The sequence below is a fragment of the Puccinia triticina genome, chromosome 11A (assembly GCF_026914185.1).
Source record: "Puccinia triticina chromosome 11A, complete sequence".
In the NCBI taxonomy this organism is placed as follows: domain Eukaryota; kingdom Fungi; phylum Basidiomycota; class Pucciniomycetes; order Pucciniales; family Pucciniaceae; genus Puccinia; species Puccinia triticina.
The window spans coordinates 3682921-3704944 of NC_070568.1; the positions used below are offsets into that span (position 1 = coordinate 3682921).

A 22024-nucleotide genomic window follows, 5' to 3' on the forward strand; every position below is an offset into this window, starting at 1 on the left:
CGTGGTGGTGGTCGTGGTGGTGTGGTGGTGGTGGGTGGCGGCTGAGCGGGAGAGGGATATTTGTAGGAGTTCGATCGGGGAACACCGGGGAGACATCACGAGGATCAGCACATCACTCATCACATCACATCACATCACATCACACCCACTCCTGCAGATCCAACCGGAGGAGTGTTAAGGATGGGTCTGGAGAGCCCCACCCCCAGGATCCGCATCTGCATACACCCTTTTTTTTTTTTTTTTTTTTTTTTTTTTTAAAGTGAATTTTGGCCTATGGCATTGCACACTATGAATCTAAGTGACATCTTTGTGAAAGAAAACAAACTCCTGATCCAACACACAAACACGGGAACCGTAAAGTGAAAATACAACGAGTCTAGAAAAGAAAACATTTAAGGAAAATAAAGAGTGTAGATAGGATGGAGGAGGAAAGAGAGGATGAGACTATTGAGGAGGGAGGTATTCCAAGAATTGCTTGGTGTTCCATAAAAAGGCCGCTAAGGCTGGTTCAGCCTTCCGATTGTTAAGAGTCCTGTCGAGCCTGTCAGCCTTGAATCAAATCTTGAGGTGGCGGAGATGTTTTTGGAAGAGTGCCCGCTGGCTCTTGACTTTTGGACAGAAATTCATCAGATGAAAGACCGTTTCTTTCGCCCCACAGTTGGGACAAAGAGGGTCGAAACTCCTACAAATTCGAAAAAGGTGTCTTTTCAGTGCGCAATGACCTGATGCCAGTTGATTGATCAGGGAGCTAAAGCCTATGGGAAGACCCGAGGGAGCTGGTCGCTTGGGCAGGAGCGGGGCTGTGGCCTTCTGGTGAACCTTTCTGTAGTTGCTTTTGACCATTAAGGATTGCAAGGAGGGGGACTCCAGTGCCTCCTTTGCTAACTGATCCGCCATTTCATTGCCAAGAATGTCCTTGTGACCTGGGCACCACACAAGAGACACCTCCAGCGCTGCCGGGAGCTCTGCTAGCGCAGAGTTGATCAATTTGAAAAGCCGCTGCCCAGGCTTGGGAATGTTAGGGTCCTCGGTCCTGGAAATAACTCCTTGATTGTCTACAAAAATCAGAAGCTTCCGATATCGCGATTTCACAACCAACTCCTTTGCCAGTCCTAGGGCAGCTAGAACTCCAACCGCCTCGCTTTCATGGTTCGAAATAACAGACGGCCCCCCCAAGGAATATGAGCTGAAACTGTTCAAGCTTGGACAGACAGCTGCCTAGAGATGGCCCCGATGAACCCGTCGCGGGTACCTGCTATCCGCTGGCGGGTACCCGCCCATGGTTGGCGGGTACCCGCCAGCGTGTGCGTGTTTGGGTGCGGATGCTGGATTTCTGAGAGAAATCGAGCGGGTACCCGCTCTTGTTTGGGCAGGTGGCGGCTGCCACGACGACCAGAAGGACTGGGGAAGTCTTCCTTCCGGTCAAAGAGGTTCTGTAACCCCTTTGACCGGAAGGATTCCTTCCGGTCGAAGTGGTTCTGTAACCTCTTCGACTGGAAGGAAGGCCTTCCAGTTGAAGAGGTTACAAAACCTCTTCGACTGGAAAGGCCTTCCGGTTGAAGAGGTTACAAAACCACTTTGACCGGAAGGATTCCTTCCAGTCGAAGAGGTTAAACCTCACCTCTTCAACTAAACCTCTTCGACTGGAAGGAATCCTTCCGGTCAAAGGGGTTACAGAACCTCTTTGACTGGAAGGCCTTTCCAGTCGAAGAGGTTTTTTAACCTCTTTGAAGGCCCTCCAGTTGAAGAGGTTACAAAACCTCTTCAAGCGGAAGGATTCCTTCCAGTCGAGGAGGTTTTGCAACCTCTTCGACTGGAAGGAATATTCCTTCCGGTCGATTTTGAGGGGCAGGTACCCGCCGGTACCCGCTCTGACTGCCCCAGGCGGTGCGGGTGCGGGTGCGGGTGTCGAACTTTTGGCAAAAAAGCGTGCGGGTACCCGCATCCGAACAGGTACCCGGGTTCACAGGGGCCATCTCTACAGCTGCCCCAGCCCCTCCTTTCTCCGGGTGATATGACCCATCACTGAAGATTAACAGCACCCCCGGGTCCAAAGACAACTGAGAGACAAGAGACTTAACAGAGAGAGTTGCTGCCTCCTTGGTCAGCCCCATATTGACATATTCCAGCTTCCGCGTTAAGCCGGATCCAAAGTTAAAATCAATGTGTATGAGTTCTGGGTCCAATTCCATGGCCCTGTCCACATTACCCGTTGCCAGGCCACTCTGCGCCAAGTCCGCATATCGCACTGAGGAGTCAGCCCTACTAGAGAGAATGGATGATCGAACCACATTGTTAGCTTTGATCATCACAATCTTCCTAAAGAAGAAAGAAAAACTTGTCCGTAAGATTTCATCCAAGAAAAACGGCAGCGCCAATCTCCTCTGGATGAACACATTTGGTGTTGACTTGAAAACCCCCAGAGTGAAGATTCCCGCCAGTCGATCCACCTTGCTGGCCAGATTTGCAACCTTGCCCTTATTAGACTTTGTGGCCCATACAGCCGCCCCGTACGTGATCCTGGGGAAAAGCACACATTTAATCAGTTTAACACAATCCACCTCCCTAGTCCCCCAGCGTGAGGTGCCAAAAATCTTTAGCTGGTTAATCGTTTTGTGAGCCTTCTCTTCCAGGGCTTTAAAGTTACGGTTGAACAGAAGTTTCCTGTCCAACCAAACTCCAAGCCACTTAACCTCTGACATTGGCTCCAGTTCAAAGGCCCCAAATGGTAAAGCTCCATCCAGAGCCTTACCCTTAGTTAGCCAAAGAAACTGAGCTTTTGCCTGGTCAAAGAAAGCCCCATGAGTCTCACCCCATCGGAGTGAGCGAATGCCCTCTTCAATCAAACCCGCCCTTGCTGTCTCAGCCGAGTATCCCGCAACCAAATGGACGACATCGTCCACATAACCTATAGAGACAGAGTCTAGGGAAGTCAAAAAAGATTTCTTCAGCAGCGAGTTATTATACAGGATATATAGAATAACCAAAAGCGGGGATCCTTGCGGTAGTCCAATCCGGATCGGGAAGGCCTTGGAGACAAAATCATCCAGTCTGATGGTTGTCGATCTATCTTTCAAGAAATCCGCAATAGTTAGCACAAGGTACGTTGGGCAGTTCATTTCAAATAGGTAATTGATCAGCCTGGCCGGGTGGACTGAGGGGTAGGCCGACTTGACATCCAAGAACAGGCCTGCCACTACTTTATCCTCCCTCCACTTTGTCTTGACCCAGTGCTCCAGGGAGAAGATCACATCCTCCGTCCCCGAACCCTTCCTTCCTCCGAAGTGGCCTTCTGCCAGCACTCCCGACCTCTCGGCCCACGCCGTTAGTTGTCTAGCCAGGATTAGCTCAAAGAGCTTGCTCAATGTGCCAAGGAGAGCAATCGGTCGGTAGGCCAACGGGTTGGTGTAGTCCGGTTTACCCTGTTTCCGGATGATAGTGGTCACCGCTACCTTCCAAGAAGCAGGGAATTTACTAGTTATTAGTATGTTATTGTACAAAACTGACAGAGTTTCCGAGAGAGGGTCTGAAAGAGACTTAAGAAGCTCATTCGCTATCCCGTCAATCCCTGGTGCCTTTTTAGGACGGATCCTCCGGATGGCCAAGCGAACTTCCTCCCTTGTTACTGGAGGGTAACTGCCGAACCTGCAAGACAAATCAAAGCGAATATCTGCCAAGTCAATCGGTACATCAGGGGCAGACGTGCCTCTAAACAGCAACTCAGCTTGCTCGTTCTTGTTGTGTACAATGGCCCCGTCATGACCTTTCAGTGGGAGAACTTCTCCCCCTACCGACTTGGATGTGAAGCGTAGAACCAGAAACAGATCCCCTTCGGACGGATCTTCCAGAAGTTTCCGCCAGTTACGCTGTTTCAAAGAGTTAACCAGGGAGAGGAAATAGTCATTCCACTGTTGGTAGCATTCACATGCCTCTGGTGACTTAGCTAATAACATCCAGCGCCGGGCTTGGTTGCGGGTTCGTAGAACCGGGTCAAGGGTCCTGCTACACCACCAGGGCTTGGCCTTGGCCTTGTTGGACCGTGTCCGGCGGCCGAGCTGCTCCTGGGCCCGTTGAAGAAAAGAGGTCAGGGCTTCAGCTTGTGCGTTGGGGTCTGAGGGCAATGTGGTTGAAATTGAGGACAACTCAGCAGATAGGGATTCCAGTTTCCCGCTATCCAGCTCTGTCCATCTGGGGAGTCGCCAATGATAGGTCGGGGCTGGACGGCTCATCCGCAAGGTGGCACGCAGGGCTTGGTGGTCCGATCCGAAGTCCTCGCTTGACACCGAGACCGTCTCCAGCAGTTTGGAGCCTAAAAAATTTGCCCATATCAGGTCAATAGTTGAACCTCTTCCTTTGGATGAGAAAAAAGTGGGGACGTGTCTGGGAGACACTATCCGAAAACCAGAAGATGAAAGGGAACTTAGCAGGTCTCTAGCCTCGGGCTCCGTTTTCCTACAACCCGGGGGGTTCCAGTGCTGATGGTGCAAGTTTGCATCCATAGCAATAATCATCGGGTGTTGCCTAGAATAAAAGGAAGACAGCCAGTCTTTGAGCTCTGCAACTGAAGGGAGTGAAGATGGGGGATTATAAATATTCAAAAGTCGAAAAACCTTCCCAGTCGGGTGAGTGATTTCCACCCCGACCAGGTTCTGGGAGCCCCCCTCCAGAAGTCTAATTGACTCGGAGGGGATCGAGCGCTGTACATAGATGACAGTCTTATGTCTCTGATTCCAGCAGCTAGGAACATGTTCATAGGCTACAAACGCCCGCCATGCCGAGTGTTGAGGTGGTTGGAGGGTGACCGAGTTGATCCACGGTTCTTGAAGAAGGAGAAAATCAAACGAGAGACAGGAATTGAGAACACTTAGCGTTACAGCCTTGGAGACGTGGCAGTTCAGATGCAGAAAGGATGAGGATTCAGGATTGGAGAGGGGGGAAGCGGACGACGGTTCAAGGTCTTGACGGAAATCAGCGGTTTGGATGAGTTCGGGGCGGATAGCACGCGGAGGTGTTTGAGACGGTGGTTGGTGTGTGTGGTGGGGCTGGTCAAGGGTTACCGGAGGTGTACCTATCATTGAGAGGGCAGGGGTTTCTTATCGAACCAGGCCTTCTTGTACGGGCAGGCCATGCTGAAAGGTGTGTGATCGACGCTGTTGATGCCTTCTGTCTTGTTCTTGAGACCAGCCTTGCAGAGAACGCAGGTTTCGACACCGCCAATGCCTTCGGGGCACTCGTTTGTTGGGTGGCTGTTTGCACATTTGGCGCATCGGGCAGACTCACGACACCATTTGCCGAAATGACCCATTCTTAGACATTTGAAGCATTGCGGGGGGCGCGGCTTGAAACACTCCGTCCTATGGAAGTCGTAGTTCAGAAAAACACCTGCTTTCTCGATCCTAGACGCGAGATCTTTGCTGGTAAAGGCCAGGACAATGGAACCGGCTTTCTTTGCTGTCGGCTCGCTCGAGCCCATCCACCTGACACGAGCCAAATCACTCGCCTGGAAGCCATTCTCGGAAGCCAATTGCGCTAGACTCGTCGGTTTGCCAATGTCGAAGCTCCTGGGGACTCCATGCGCCATGACCGAGTATGTGCTCGGGGTCGCCTCAAGATCGGGGTGTACGGTTTTGGACCAGGCATGCTTGTTGTCCATTAACCATTTCTGATGAGTCCTGTTCTTCGTATAGAAGGAAACGTCTCCGGAGGGGAGCACGCTGGCTCCTCTGATCGCAACCTGCTCCCCGTCGACACGAGCATCTAAGCCAAGCAAGGCCTCGTTCGCCTTCTGAACCAAAGCCCCGCTGGGCATTTTCTTCACCTCCGTGCTAGCCGGGTTCGAGTGGATGATAACCCGCTTCGGCTTCAGAGATGCGATGACCTGTTTGGGTGGAGGACGCGTCGTCGGCGCGTGGATGGAGCCATCGAGGGCCGTCGACGCGACGGACGCAAAAGATTTGCCCGTGCTCGCTACAGGTTTGGGGCCAGCCTTCAACATTTTCTCGAATTCAGCCATCCGCTCGATTATGGGATCGACCTTGGCATCGACCTTGGCGTTGAGTTGGTCGACCGTGGCCTCCAGACGCTGAATCATCCTCTCGTTGTTGGCCGAGAGATCAAGGATAAGTTGCACGAACTTGGCGTCTAGAAAAACCCCGCCGTTCGCTTCACGGTTCGCGTCTTCGCCAAGAATCTTGGTCAGGAGGATGTGGAGGCTGGACGCGGGGGGCATGGTAGGCGGGCGAGGTGGAAGGCGGGCCTCGATGTCGTCCATCATCTCCGAATCGCCTGCGATGGGCGCGTCGGGCGGTCGGATTGGGTCGGGGGGGCGATGTGCAGGAAGCATAGGCTGCCTGGGGGGAAGGGGAGTGGGAAAAGAACTTTTCTGATGAGTAGGGGGAGGGGGTGGAGTGTTGAGAAATGTCGACGCGTAAAGTGGTGTTTTTTGTGGTTCGCGGCAGAAAAGTGACATACACCCTTGGTCGTCTCCAGCATCCCAGCTGGCATCTCTAAACTGTTCCAGGTACCTCCCCATAAAAACCTCACATTCTCAACACCTGCTCCCGCACCTGGCAGATGGCAGGTACCCGCATATGTAAACCTGTTTTTGTGGCACAAATGCCAGTGACTATTCAGTTACCAAGGATGTTGGTGATATCAGCAGTGGGCTGCTCAACTACTACACTACTGCCGATGGGGGTTTCTGTGAGCAGTCAGTGATTGCCCGCTACTGCTAACAGCTCCCCTCAAAATAAAGGGGCCCCTATTGGTGCTATTTGAAGTGCTGAAAAGGCTGATCGCACTGGTAGCGTAGGCTTAGCATAGCGGCGCTACTGCTAGCAGCATTTTGCCAGAAACTATACAACACCAAGCTAGCTGATAGCGCACGCTACCAATAGTGTAGCATATAAGCGGCCCAGGGTTGGTGATATGGTCTCTTTGTGATGATTTCTTCCTTTCCTCATGGCAAAGGAGTACATACTGGTACAAATCAATTGGGTGCAGAGTGGGTGAGTGATGGCTGTGGGTATCTGGTGCCAAGAGTCAAGCATGAGTGAACATGCCGCAGTTGTGCTTCCCCAAATATAAACGGCCTTGGACTGACTCCTCAGCCTGTGGCATACACTGCTCAAAAATCTGATTCATCAAAATTTATGGTATTCAAAATTGCATATGTCACTGTTTACATAAAATCATAAAGCCAATTTTGGCTGGGAGATGTCAGCTTGCATAAAACTTAAAGTGACATCTCCCAGCCAAAATTGCAGTTTATGATTTTATGTAAAAAAATCTTATGCAATTTTGAATACCATAATTCTTGGGGCTGATATGTGGCACACAATTTTTGCTGAATATGTGGTCTTTTGTGGGAACCTCCTTACATGAAAATTGACACACATCAAAACAGTTCAACAAGTTCAAGCTATAGATACATCAGTCATTTTGAGGCTTGCCTGGAAGATAATATAATCAAATAATAGTACATGTAACACTCAAGCTGTAAGCTGACAAGTAATCTTTGTGTATGCATGCCCTGAGATCAAAAAAGTAAAAAAAGCTGATTCCTAATTGCAGCCCAGCCTAGCCCAGCATGGTCAATTTCCTTAATCATATTTCTACCCAAATCTGATCAATTCCTATGCATCAAAAATAACTCTAGATAACTGGTATGTTTCAAAGTATGTACTGATATTGCTTGCATATACAGTAGTCAAAATACATGTACAGGAAAGGTTTTCTCCGGTAGAATGGGATATGATTGAGAGAGGCGATCAAATATCCATAGATCCCCAAAGACCTCTGTCAATGTAAGAATAAGATTCAAAATGTGGCCGTATGTGTAAGTACTTGTTCTTGAGTCTCTCTTGAATCCACGTTGAGCTGAGAATTATCTGAACAAGTCAATCAGCATAATTCAAGCAAAAAAATAGGTAGGGGGGTTAGGATGGACACAATTTCTGAATTCCGCCACACAGCAAAAAAAAAAAGAAAAGACAGAAGTTAGTGTGGAGAAAGGTTTTGAGCTAGAGACGGGAAGAGAGAGGGAGAGAGAGAATGAGACGGACCATGACTTCGGAAATGGTACCATGGTTAAGGTAAATACATTCAAGACGATGAGTGCGGCAGGCGTGGAGATAGTTAGGGGGAGGAGAGTCGTTGAGACGAGCGTGAAGGAAGACGATCTTTTTCAAGCGACGGAGACGGGCGAAGGGGTCGACGAGGAACGGTCTTTTACGACGATACAGAGTGTGGGAGTAGAGTGCGATGAGCTGGATGGGAGCCCGGGCAAAGAGATCCTGGGAGAGGACGTCGGCGATGCATTCCCAATAGTTCATTCTGAAGACTCGCAGCTTGGGGAAGTGGAAATCGAGGATGTGGGTGAGGATGGTTTCGTGGCTGATGAAGAGTCCTTCGAGGCTCTCTCTGAGGGTCTCAAAGACCGGCACCAGACGCAGACCATCGTCCCGGAAGCTGTGGATCGATAACACCTTTAGACTAGGCTTGAGCGCCTTCGAGAGACTGATGAGGCTCTCGAGAGACTCTTCATCTTCAAGTTTGATGTCCAGTTGGGTGATTGTCGGGTACATGGCGGATAGGGCGGGGAAGCTTGTGGGAAAACACCGGAGAGGCAGCTGGCTCACATCTAGCGACTCGAGTCCTCGAGCGGCGCCGATCAATGCGTCCAGCAGGCCAGTAGTCTCGTTCGGGCCTGTTGTGTCCAAGACTATCTTCTCGGCCACACTCCGGCCTCCGGAGAGGACTTCAGATTTGAGAGCCAGCCGGAGGACGCGCAGGTTTTCGATCCGTCCGATCAGCTCGATCGTCCTCAACGGAAGCCAGAAGCAGGATATAAATTCAAGGTCTAGTTCGACGATAGTATCCGAAAAATAGGACACCAGGGTTTCGAGGCTCTCGCAGGTATTCATCATTCCTTCGACGGACTTTTGAGGCTGGTCCGCCCGAGCTAGCCCGCGCGGAGGTTCCGGGGGGTTGGGCAGTGTCCAGATATCATAGACCATCAGGTGCTGGCATCGCGGCCGGCGAGAGGGGATCGAGGAGGGAGGTCCACTGGGGCGGGTGAGCTTGCGGATGAAGGCATGGGAGCGAACGCCATCGGTGAAGTTGAGGGTCCGGAAGAGATGATGGACGAAGAGCCAGTCCGCCCACTTCCGGCACACCAGGCGGAGCCCAGCCGCCGTGGTGCCCTCGACATCACTCCGGGCGCTGATGCCGTCGACTAGCCCGTCATCGATGTTGACCAGATACTTGAACACGATCTCGACCACATCCTCCGGCAGATCAAGAAGCCTTGCCATCTTGAATCGCCCATCCACTGTCGACTAATCCTTGAGACAGCCTTGAAGCTCGTGATCGCACGCCAATCGTCTCAAGTCGTTGGCTTGTCGTCGTATTATGTACATACGATGGTAGCTCGGAACAAGTCCCGGGAAGTTTCAGGCTGCAGGGCAGTCCCACCACCCGGATATGTAACCGGATATGCAACATCTCCGGGTCCCCATACATGCGGCAACTTCCGCTGAAGCTGTATGGCTACATTTGCTTTGAAGAATTGGCTGTCCTACAACAACATAACAGAATCTACAATCAAAATAACCATAGCCCGAGCGATATGTTTGCTTGGCTCAGCCAGAGAGGTTCCTCTCCAGGTGAGACTAAGTGCATCTCATGCGGTACATTGTGGCTACTTTAATCCAAGCCCCAATAGTCTCTAGCCAAGGCTCACTTGAGTTGCATGCTAGGTCCTGCGTATCAACAAATTTTCTTATTCTTAGGGTTGCCATTTAGAAAAATCTGAGAACCACAAGGATGCGGTAGTACATATGATCTCCTTTGGAGCTCCAAACTTAACACATGTCCCCCCTGCATATTATAGCAAATTTTACGCGGGAGTAGAAAGTTTGTTTTGGCTGGGAGGTTTGCAAATTTTGTATTGGGTGGCTTCCTGTCAAGATCTGAGGGCCTTCCAGAAGCCCAAAAGCTAGATTTCCCCGTGAAAATCTAGACTTTTTGGGTCTATATCCGCAACTTCAAGGGTCAGATGTGAAGGGAAGTCATCCATTACTCATCTCCCAGCCTCTCCAAAGGTCTGCCCTGGTCTTCCCCAGATGTATCTGATGCCAAATCACTGTCCCTACAATTTGGCCTACTCAGGAGCACCTCTAACTTAACTAAATACCCCCTCCAATAGGGGGGTTCACAATAGGATAAAAATAAAAATTTAGAGCTAATTTTAAGGTCTTTATGAGCAATTTTTGGAAAAATGAAGAAGTTGCTCTGATTCTCAGGGGACACCCAGTCCTGTACATCTTGCCAGATTTTTAAAAATCTGTTGACAAAGGCCTCAAAATTGACTCTGAAATTTTATTTTTATCCTGTTGTGAACCCCCCTAATAGAGGGGTTAAAAATAGAAATTAACAAAAATTGGAGGACTTCCTGTCGAGTCTGGGAGCCTCCCAGATCTCAATTTACACACCCAAATTCTTAATTTTTGACAAAAAGGGAAATGTTTTCCTAGCCCTACAGTTCATTACTTTCATGTGCACTGCCTGAGTTTCTGATAGGTGTCTTAATTTAGGATTTAGAGAGGCATCTAGAGCTCTCTAAATGATGACGGGAAGTCATCCATTTAAATCCCATTTTAAGGATTTTATCAGCAACTTTTTAAAAACTGAAGACTGGAGGACTTACTGTCAATCTGGGAACTCAGATTTTTCCAGATTTCATGGGGAAATCTGGGCTTGATTGTCCCAAATCCTAGATCTGTCTAGATTTCCCTGCATAAATCTGGGAAAATCTGGGTTTCCAGATCCACAGGAAGTCCTCCACTGATTGCCGAGCATGCCCAAATCTGAACATCTTGGCAAATTTTCAGAAATTTGTTGATAAGGGACTTAGTTCAGTTTGGCATTTTCTTGTGACAGAAGACATCAAAAGCAATGGGGTCCTACACTCATACAAGGATTTACAATTCCTACCAGCATAGGAACTAACATGGAAATATTTTTTTCTTGAAAACCATATCAAGTAGAGATATTATGAAAAGAAAAGAAGTTTTCTCGAGAAGTTTCCGAATGCCTGTTCGGGCTCATGTAATTACTTTCCCGGTCCGAGATATTGAAACATTTAGACCGATGCAAAACGGCTTGAACCCTTTAAACAATGTAAATTTAGAAAGAAGAGTATGTATGCATTCCTAGTCCACCCGGGGTCCACTGATAGAAAAATCTTCACATATTTTTCGAAATAAAGAAGTGAAAGCAGGACAAAAATAGGTGAAGTGATATGTAAAATTGTTGGCAGAGGGTCCAAGACAAGACACGGCAAGAGTTTGGAAGATTTTCCGGGTGCTCCACATGAATAGGAGCCATCAACTATCTATTTTTCTTTCTTGACTTTATTACTAGAAGCATTGTGATGTTGGGTCTTATGGATCGAGCCGGTTTTCCATCGCAAGGGCTTGACAGCCTCGTCGACCGTGAGGTTTTTAAGTGTTAGCCATTCCCGATGAACTGCGCCAACATGTCTCCCAAGGTCATGGCGACGACTGAATGCTTTCGAACAGCCATCAGCCGGACATGAAAAAGGTCGCATTCCTGCGTGAGTGGCGATATGTGTTTGGAGGTTGAATGCTCGAGCAAATCTAATTCACATCAAGACAAACACAAGAAACAAGAGGGTTTCAGAAAAAAAAGAACAGCACCTCGAGGTCTAAAACCTGATAAGCCTAACCTTTGACCACATTCTGGGCATGAGTAGCGCTTGAGCTTTACTGCTGGCACATTTTCACAGCTATTGTTTGGTTTATTGGAAGTATCAGAGCTTGAATGCAAGGCGGACGGTTGCGGGACGTTAAGATTGAAGGTCGTGTGCTGAGAGTTGCCGTAATCACTGGACCATGGACGCGAAAAGACCTCGAAGCTCTGTTGGTTATGAGCACAGTGGCTTGATTCGAGCGGGAAAACGTCAGCCATCAAGGAGACTGGCAAGTCGGAAAGTCCACCAGTACTAGTGGCGGGGAAGGTTTCCGTTGGGTTATATGGCAATGCCGTTGATTGGGTGAGACCGCAGAAGTTTGGCACCGTTGAACTCGTTGCAGTCTGGTCCCACATTCCCGCAGCTAAAAACCAGGAAAAAAGGAAAAGTAAATCACGTCAATTTGACTTATATATAAATCAGCACATTTCGATCAGCACAATCTAACCTTGTGGACGGTTCAAAAAACACTGATTCGAGGCTTCAGAGCAATTATCGGGAAGTATTTCAGCTTGGCTTGACGGACCGGGTGTACCGAAACCCACATCGGAGACGGCCTCTGGATGATCCGGGTTGCTTGGAGAAGAAAAAATGAATTGGGACCCAGGGGCTCGGAAGAGGCCTGAACAGGATCCATTTGGCGATGATGCGGGTGAATAAGGAGAACATTCCCGAGGTTCAAGGGGATGGATAGATTGGTGGAATGGCGGGTGAAAGGCGAGATCAGATGTGAAAGCTGAGTCGCCGAGGCTTTCCTGCAACGGATTTCGATTCGTCTGACTTGGAATTGAATCTACATGTTGTGGTTTTAGGAAGGGCATCGGCAACAACAACAGTGATGATAGCATCATAGGGTTATAGTCCAGCAGGCTCTCCATTGAAAATTGCTCTGCGACTGTTTGACCGACTTGGGAATGGTGATGATTGGTAAGAGAACCATCCTCAAAATCGAGAGCGGGCTTCCATTGATCGAACATGTTGAGGCTAGATTGAAAAACTTATATCTTAGAAATGATTTTATGTTCCTGATTGTTTATGGGGGTAAATAATAAACAAAAGCCAACACGACTAAGGAAATGCTTGTCAACTTCTGCAGATTGATAACTAAGTGTGCAGAGAATTGATGAAGTACCAAGCCTGCTATCGGTGTGATTCAAATAGGAAACGGGAGCGCTTCAAAAGAAGGAGGAGAGAGCCGGAAATACAACTATGATGTGGGTGTCTGACACATGAATCTCAATATACAAGGTTATATCACTCCGAGAAAATGTGGTTTTGGCCGTTGCATCAGAAGAGAATGCTCTCTGGGTATGATTCATGTTGGGCTTGGCTACGTGAGCGAGGAAGCTGTTAAAACCGAGAAATCAGATTAAGATATTTAAATATTTTATCAAGCGTTGAAGAAGGCTTGATGTTCAAGACTGCCAGAAAGTGTATTAGGAATCATGACGAGAGGGGATATGAGATCGAAACCCAAGCATTCTGGCTCGCAGGATATCTGAGGATTCCGGATCCATTCCAGTAAGATGTGTGGCACAGACTTGGAGCATAGTCACACAAAGTCTATCGGAATCATTGAAGCTTAACCAGAGACATGCTTTCGCATTTGACAACGACTTACTATTCTTTGCATCAAGAGCGAATCTGAGGAGGTGCTGGCACTTAAGGAATCGATTCATGAGTAATATGCAGCGCGGTGTATATGCTTGGGCCATGTAGTCGAGTGTTCCGGCCCGTGGATATTGTCCCAGGAAAGCACACTGCACTCAGAAATCATAAACGCCTTGCGAGCGAGACTTGGCCTGAAGATACTCAGTTTTCTCTCCTTGAGCTTCTTGGCAAGTCATGTTCATATTCATGTAGATCAACGCATGTTGGAATTCAATTGATTTCGTCTCATGACCCTTTCCAGCTCCGCATCGTTATTTAACACGTTGATCAAGTTGCAACGGGTACAAACAGAAGAAATCACAATTGTGCATGAACCATCGCGATTGAATAGATGATTAATGCTTCGATATAAACACAAGCTACATATTTATAAGGCCCCAGGTCTGATATGAGTGGTCTTGTCGATTGCGCTTTAATCCCGACCAGGACGTGTTGGGAAACCGGCGAGGACACCGGCATCCATGGAAAAAACATTTTCTGTTGGGTTCAAGCTCGAGCGGCCTGAGTGCAGTCACCGATCCATGTCCACTTGCTGCAACATTGACGGGCCATGAGCCTTTTCAGGTATGTAAGCGCGGAGTGCCAATTACGATCCTTGAAGGTATACATCTTTCATCAGCTCCGGCCTGAATATCAGCAGGCGCTGTCAGTGTGTGAAAAGTGTGGGCTCTTCCAATTAAAACCCAAAATGATTCCAGACACGGGCACTCTCTGCGAGGGACAGCCTGGCTCTCGGGCCGGAGTTGCATAGACTCCGAGGGACGAGGCGAAGGGGGTGATTTTAAATATTTATGTATTTTTTTGGCTGTAGCAAATCTAGCCAAGACCCCAACGATCATCGGAGTCTTGATGTTGACACAAAGGGATGAAAGTTTCGTCGCGGATTTGGTGCCGCGGACTTGGTGCCGGCCCGGCGTGAAGATTATGCCATGTTTCCCATCTGCGCGCGAACTCCAGCTGGATATCAACTCACCGATTACAACCTCGAAGCTGTTCGCCATATCTCGCCTGGTGTGTAGCAGCCTTCTGTTCGCTCGACTGAGGATGGGCGCCAACCACAAGAAGCGAAACTTCTCAGCCGTCGACACCTCGAACCAACCCGTCAAAGCATCGAAAATGGACCAATCTTCTGAACCCGCGAAGGAAAAGTTGCCTCACATTATGCCCAGAGTAACTCACACATAACCTGCCAATTCAGCTCAATCGTGGCCGCTGATGCTATATTATTCATTCTTGGTAGAAAAGGTTTTATCGGCAACGAGCTCATGCGAATCCGTTTTCAGACCACAATCTTGACTAGTTGAGTATGATATAACTTGCCAAAGAAGATCCTCCAAAAGTTCTCATGGTTTTCGCCCCTTAAGTCCTGCCCGACCAGAGGAAATGGATTGGTCAAAACACTATCCTCAGTTCTTTCGGAGCCAAAACTCAAATTCAACCGACCAACAAGACGAGAAAGCGGGCACAGATCGTGATTCGAAAAAAGTGGTAGAATTCGCCGATGTTGGGTGCGGCTTCGGAGGATTGTTGATTGCCATGGCACCTTTGTTTCCAGAAAAATTGATGCTAGGTAAATGTGTAAAACCCGTGTTGAGATATTCATCTTGAAGATTGCAAGCACACTTCCTCTATCTTTGGCCATCTATCTCTGCCAGCGAATTCTGAAACAAACCTCACTAACCGATCGACATGTTTGGTTCTCAGGACTAGAGATCCGTCCTCATGTCTGTCAATACGTGGAAGACAAGATCCTCGCACTTAGGGCCCAACAAAAAATTATACAGCAGCAAAACTCATCCGGGGTTGAAGGGGCCGAATTCGTCTTTGAACTACCCAGCTTGCCCAAGCAGATGCCCAAGTTTGTCAAGGATATTCACCAGGATCAGGTTGCCAGTCAAGTGCCAAACGAACCAGCACCAGATGATGAACTAGACGATGAAGCTCCAATCTGGGTTCCTAAGCCGGGAAGATTCGAGAATGTTAGCGTTATCCGGGCAAATGCTATGAAATTCTCGCCCAACTTTTTCTATAAGCATCAGGTCAGCACGATTTCTCATTCCCGCTTGTCTCGCTCTAGAGGAACGTTTTCTTGATTGATCGTTTTTGGTACCTTAACCTTATCCTTCATTTCACACGCAGCTCTCGAAAATGTTCTTCTTATTTCCTGACCCACATTTCAAGGCTAGGAAACACAAAGCAAGAATCATCTCGTTAGTCATCGTATCCTGTTACCTACTTCTCTATACCCGCAATTTGCAAGGCAGAGGACCAACGAATATCACAAAGTTAATCGAAATTGTTACGATAACGCAACACACAGGCCCACATTGCTATCAGAATACGGATACATCCTCAAACCGAATGGTATAATCTATACGATCACGGATGTGAAGGACTTGAACGTATGGATGGTCAAGCATCTGACAGAGCATCCGCTCTTCAAGCCAATCGAGGCGGAAGAGTTGATCAAAGCCGACCCGCTGGAAGACCAACTGATCAAATCGATCTACAATCTCACCGAAGAGGGTAAAAAAGTCACCAGGAATAAGGGCGATAAGTTCTTGGCCATCTTCCGAAGAATCTCTGAAGAAGAAGAACAATCCTTGTTACTATCCTGACAGTCAAATTGAATTATTTAAAGCCAGCAGCACAATGGCTCAAAACAAGGAGTACACCAGCATAGTGCAATGGATAGAGTGACCCCCTTTTGCCCGTGAATAAAACTGGCTGAAAACTCAATGTATATATATACATATATGAATTTCATCATTCTTTCAAGAACCACTCTCCGGGTTCCTTTGTTGCTTTAGCGCTTGCACGTTGGACTTGGTGGTTCGCGCCCAGGAGGGACTTTAGTTAAGTTCGGGCGTGTCCCCTGCCGGTGCGTCGCGGTGCACCCAACTTGGGCCGCCTTCTGGCCCCCAGGTCGGTGCCAACCCGACTGCACGCATGGCGCCACCGATTCAGGTGACCCAGGATACCCGTCACGCGATGCATGACAGGGTGCGAAGATGCGTACCAATGTTTCCCGATTCGCCGGCGCCCGGCTGTGTCTGTATTGGCCGGTAACTGCAACACAATGTTATGTATCGGGGAGGCTTGATTGGGCACCTAGCGCCTTTCTTCTCCTTTCTTACATTCAATCAGCCAGGTCTAATCACCGTGACGATAATCTTGTATGTACAAATGGTCTTTCTTCTTTTTGCAGGGTGCACTGGGCAGTCCTAACGCCTATAAAAAGAGCCATCGTTCGGACACCTATCCACTAATTCCTTCCTCACTCAAGCTCGATAGCAATCCTAATAAAATTATAATCATCGTAGCCGTGCTACTATCCTTTTCACCTGAACATCCATCGGCATACTTTTTTCTCCCCAAAATTTTTGTTCTTCTTGCTTAACTTCAGTAACTCGACGACGACATGCACTTTGCCAAGTCGATAATTGGTTTTGCAGCGGTTTTCGGGCTGCCGAGCGCGTTCGGCTACTAGGAATTCAAGAGTTGTCCAAGTCTCGTACGGAACCATGCCACGTATCCCGATACGTATTGCGGAACGAGCTTTTCCCTCAAGCCAGGTGAAAAGGTATGGGCATGTGAGTTGAAGTCCTTTCTCCGACCTACCTCCAGTATGTCCTCCTACATCACAGCAGTTAACATGTCCGATCGTGGTTTGCCTTTTTTCGGCCCGCGGGATTCTTTTAAAAGTCATAAAACCCCAAAAGGATAGTTACTGGGGCCCTGAATACTGCACCAACACACAAACACGCTGGTGTTGCAAGACCGATGCAAGTCTCCATTCGGATGTGAGTACCAACCTCAGCGCATCAATTCCGATCTCAGAGGAGTAATTATGGGCATCAGTATTGATGATTATTTGACATCCTCCCTCAAGTATCAACAAGGAGTCACCACCAATGACTCAGAGGTCACATCGAAATGCATCCAGCCATAAAGCTGAATCCTCCAATCAAAATATTCGAAGCTCATCACCATGTACATAGTAAAAAAACCCCTCCACCTTCATTCCTGTTCAACCTGGAGCTTTTGGTTGGATTTCTGGCCTCTTCCTATCTCCTACTTCTGCCCCAATCTCATGACACGTAGAGATTGTTTGGATCTACACCTATCTACACCCTAATCAATATGAAAACCTCCTCCATTAAAATCTGTCTTATCATCCTGTTATGAAATCTGGCCGCCTAGCATATAGCCTTATAAGAGCCCTAACTGTGGAAAGTTTCCTCTGATCTTTGTCTTGTCAGGGCTGATGTTGCAGATATGCATTTCACATGTGCATTAGAATCTTATAAGGGTACAAAGAGGCATATAGCCCTAGGTTTGATGAACCAGAGAATGTTGCGATTTCAAAATGGATGGGTTGAAAGAGAAGAAGAGGAGAAGAGATAAATTAAGGGAGTTGAAAAATCGACTCCCACAAATTAATTTATCGACTCCCAAAATGTGTTTACGTCGCGGGGACCGTCTCACGACGTCCACCCCAGGTCCGCGGGACCAAATTTTGACGCGCGCGGATTTTGGGAGTTGGAAAATTAATTCCGCTACCCAGAATGGGAGTCGGAATTTTAATTTCACAAAAAATGCCCAAAAATAAAGAAAAATTCATACTTCCTCACTGGGGCGCCCAAAGCCCCCCAAAATTTTACAGCAGTCAGAAAGTGCTCTTAAGAGCACATGATGAGCTGCACGGCAGTAGCACACCTCAGGAAATGGGTGTGCTACTATGGGTCTAATTTTGGGGATTTCCTACTAAGGAATTCCGCCAAAGCATTAGCTATGGTGCCCCAAAGCCCCCCAAAATTTTACAGTGGGCAGGAATACCGCTGGAAAGCACCTTGTGAGCTTCTTGGAAGTAGCACACCCCAGGCAAGTCACATGCAACTGGGGGTCTAATTTGGCGGATTTCCTACCAAGGAAATCCGCCAGAACCAGCTATGCCCCAAAGCCCCCCAAAGTTTTACAGTGGGCAGAAATACCGCTGAAAATCACCTTGTGAGATTGTTGGCAGTATCACACCCAACGCAAGTCATGTGCAACTGGGGGCCTAATTTGGCGGATTTCCTACTAAGGATATCCGCCAGAACCAGCTACTGTGCTGCAAAGTGCACCAAATTTTTGATCATCAAGTTAAATAATCTGTACTAAAACATTTAGCTGCAAGGTGGTAACCCACCAACAGGAATAATTTTGAGTCAGCTGGGGCTTTTGGTCATATCTACGACTAATTGCCTATGCAATAGTTATTAGTCCCTCCGCCACAGTTATTAGTCCCTCAACCACAGTTAATAGTGTGTCTGCCACAGATATTAGTCCCTCTGCCTCAAAGTTTTACAGTGGGCAGAAATACCGCTGAAAATCACCTTGTGAGCTTCTTGGCAGTATCACACCCCAGGCAAGTCATGTGCAACTGGGGGCCTAATTTGGCGGATTTCCTACTAAAGATATCCGCCAGAACCAGCTACTGTGCTGCAAAGTGCACCAAATTTTTTATCATCAAGTTAAATAATCTGTACTAAAACATTTAGCTGCAAGGCAGTAGCCCACCAACAGAAATAATTTTGAGTCAGCTGGGGCTTTTGGTCATATCTACTACCAATTGCCTCCACCATAGTTATTAGTCCCTCTGCCACAGTTGTTGGTCCCTCTGCCACAGTAATTTTTCCCTCTGCCACAGTTAGTAGTCCCTCCGCCAAATTGAATAGTGCCTCTGACACAGTTATTAGTCCCTCTGCCACAGTTATCAGTCCCCCCGCCACAGTTATTGGTCCCTCCACCAGCTATTAGTCCCTCTGCCCCTGTCCGTTTGCATGCAAACGGACAGGCGCAAACATCACCTTCCTGTCCGTTTGCACGCAAACGGACAGGACGACTACACCTCGTCCTGTCCGTTTGCATGCAAACAGACAGGCCCAAACGTCACCTTCCTGTCCGTTTGCACGCAAACGGACAGGCCCAAACATCACTGTCCTGTCTGTTTGCGCGCAAACGGACAGGACACACACAACATCACTGTCCTGTGTAATCTGTTTTGTCCGATTATGCGTAATCACACAAAATCTGGACACCCGCGCCCGCGGCCTGCACCCGCCGGCGGGCCCTATTTATACATATGGCATACCATATGCCATGTTGCCCCCAGCCCAATCCGACCGGCCCTCCCTCAGCCTCAACCATCAATGGCACCTAAAAAGAAAAGCAAGAAGCGCTGCAAAGCAGCTCAATCACCCACCTCCTCAGTCGCCAGTTGTACCCCCACGAGTACCCGGGTACTTGCCCCTTCTCCCCTGGCAGGTGCCGGGTGCGGGTGCGGTTGCCCAAGATCTGGGGATTTTACCGCGGGTACTCGGACTTGTTGGCGGGTACCCGGGTGCGAGGGGCCATCTTTATGTGGGATGGGTGCTGTGTCAATTTCGCCATAGATTCTGGGAAACAATAATACCGTGTTGAGACCAGGTCCATATCCTTCAAAGTTCATTCCTTGGCTTGGATTCATGTTTGAGTTTGGTGCGTGATAACGTGGCCAAGAGGTTTGCCGTGAGTTGTGACTGATGGGTGGAGAGACTTGAGTTTTTTTTGGTAAGATACATAAACACTTGGCTCATGAGGTTGGCGGAGGACTTAAATGTAACTCGGCCAGGGGTCGCGGTGTGAGTGGCTGAGATTGTTGAGATTGGTTGAGTACTGCTGAGATCAGTTGAGTGGGCGCGCCAACTGTTGTGAAGTCCAACTTTGTGCTTGGAGCATACTATCCAGAACTTGGAAGGACGTCGCCCCGGGTGCTTGCCGGGCAAGATTCTTGCCCAATGACGGGGCCTTCCTTGTTATATTCCGATCCCAATTTGTCTGACAAGTTGGTATCTTCCCCTATATTATTAATTCTCTTGGGGCAGCTGCGGGAGGTGTGTCCTGTTTGGCGACAGGTATAGCAGATTATGTCCGAAGGAGTATTTTTCACTTTATCTTTATCTCCAGACATATTGGGGTTGTTCCAGTCTTTATCCAGTGTATTAGGTTGGTTATTTCTTCGTCTACCCAGATTGGTTTTGTTGCTGATATCTTCTAGGATATTGATCATTGTAGTCAAATCCGCATCCAATGTTCTCATAGCTGTTTTAGCGGCATACTCAACTTCTTTGTCCATCAGGCCTAGCAGTTTAAAATTGATTGTTTCTTGATCCAGTTCTGGTTGAAAGGCTTTAAGTCTGCCATGCTGTGTTGTGACCCAGGATGCGGCTTCCAACTCTCCCGGGATAAAGCGGTCCTTATTGAAAGCCTCTTGTTTCTTTCTCTTCCAGTTTGTATTTCCCCATTTCTTACATAGGGCGGCTCTCCAGAAGTCCCAATCTTGAGATTTAGTCTTCAATCTCATAGTCTTATACCATTGTAACGCAGGTCCTTCTAAAATCGTCAGCAATTTAAGGGCCTGTACCATAGCCAGAATTTCCAAATTTCAATTTCGAGCCCAATTTCACTTTCATCAAAACATGAAATTCACACACTCAAAATTCATTGACCCAAAATGATGTACCATGGCACCAACTCAGCCCTGGCTTCCCAGCACACCAACTCAGCCCTGGCTTTCCGGCAAAGAATGCAACTCACCTCACATCCATCCAGCCCATACAAACACCCCACAGCACGGTCAATCAACCCCCCAACATCATCACATCTACTCACTCCTCCCCTCCCAACAGCCATCGCATTGCACCTCCAGCCCCGGCCTATCGCCCCCCCCCTCTTACCCAAAAATTTCAAAGCCACACCGCGTCTTGCTCACGATGGACCCACAGTTGTTCACTGCCATCATTGCAGCCAGCATAGCTGTTATTCTACTCGCAAAACAGATGAATCACGGTCAACCATACTATGGAGACGGCGGACAAGCAACCCATGTCAATTTCTTATTAAATTTTGCCAGAGAGGAATTGTTCTACAAAGTAATGAAACAACCAACCTTTGATGCACTTATCGCCAAGCTTTGGAGCCAAGGGTTGCTTGCAGATGCCAGATCCGCTACAGTGGAAGAGCAAGTGTTGATCTTCCTGAACATAGTCCGCTACAACAACTCGATGCGTGAAACTGCCCTCAAGTTCCGTCGAGGATTGTACACTGTCAACCGGTATGTTTGATTTTCACTATCTCCTCCACTCCTTGATTATTTTCATAAGCCTGACAAAGATGAGCAGTTATTTTGAGCTGGTTTTAGAGGCACTTGTAACGATGTACCCAGATTATGTCCAGCTGGATTCTCACACAACAGCCCAGCCCTCCAAGATCCGAGATAACCCCAAGTTCGCTGCGTTCAAGAATGCGGTTGGTGCCGTGGATGGAGTTCTAATCAATGCTCATGTCCCCATGAACGATCAGGCGGCATGGAGATGTTGCAAAGGTTACCTTGCTCAGAATGTCCTTGCTGCTGTTAATTTTTGATTTGAATTCATCTTTGTCCTTGCCGGATGGGAGGGGAGCGCTCACAACACTCGGGTGTACATGGACGCCTTCATCAAAGGGCTTCAGCTCCCATCAAATAAATACCTTCTTGCCGATGCTGGTTACGGTCTG

General features: G+C 48.2%; 2 protein-coding genes across 2 annotated transcripts; one reads left to right on the forward strand and one right to left on the reverse strand.

Annotated features, from left to right (window-relative positions):
* Positions 1-11395: 11395 nt before the first annotated feature.
* PtA15_11A356 (uncharacterized protein) lies at positions 11396-12750 on the reverse strand (the record flags this gene model as incomplete). The annotated part of the gene is made up of 3 exons (XM_053161255.1): positions 11396-11660; positions 11750-12137; positions 12222-12750. The coding sequence occupies 3 exons, from the start codon at positions 12748-12750 to the stop codon at positions 11396-11398; spliced, it is 1182 nt and encodes a 393-aa protein (XP_053025220.1).
* A 1618-nt stretch (positions 12751-14368) lies between these two features.
* On the forward strand, positions 14369-16062 carry PtA15_11A357 (uncharacterized protein; the record flags this gene model as incomplete). The annotated part of the gene is made up of 6 exons (XM_053161256.1): positions 14369-14614; positions 14685-14743; positions 14809-15014; positions 15149-15483; positions 15584-15654; positions 15765-16062. 6 exons carry the CDS (start codon positions 14369-14371, stop codon positions 16060-16062), a joined length of 1215 nt encoding a protein of 404 aa, XP_053025221.1.
* Positions 16063-22024: the final 5962 nt, after the last annotated feature.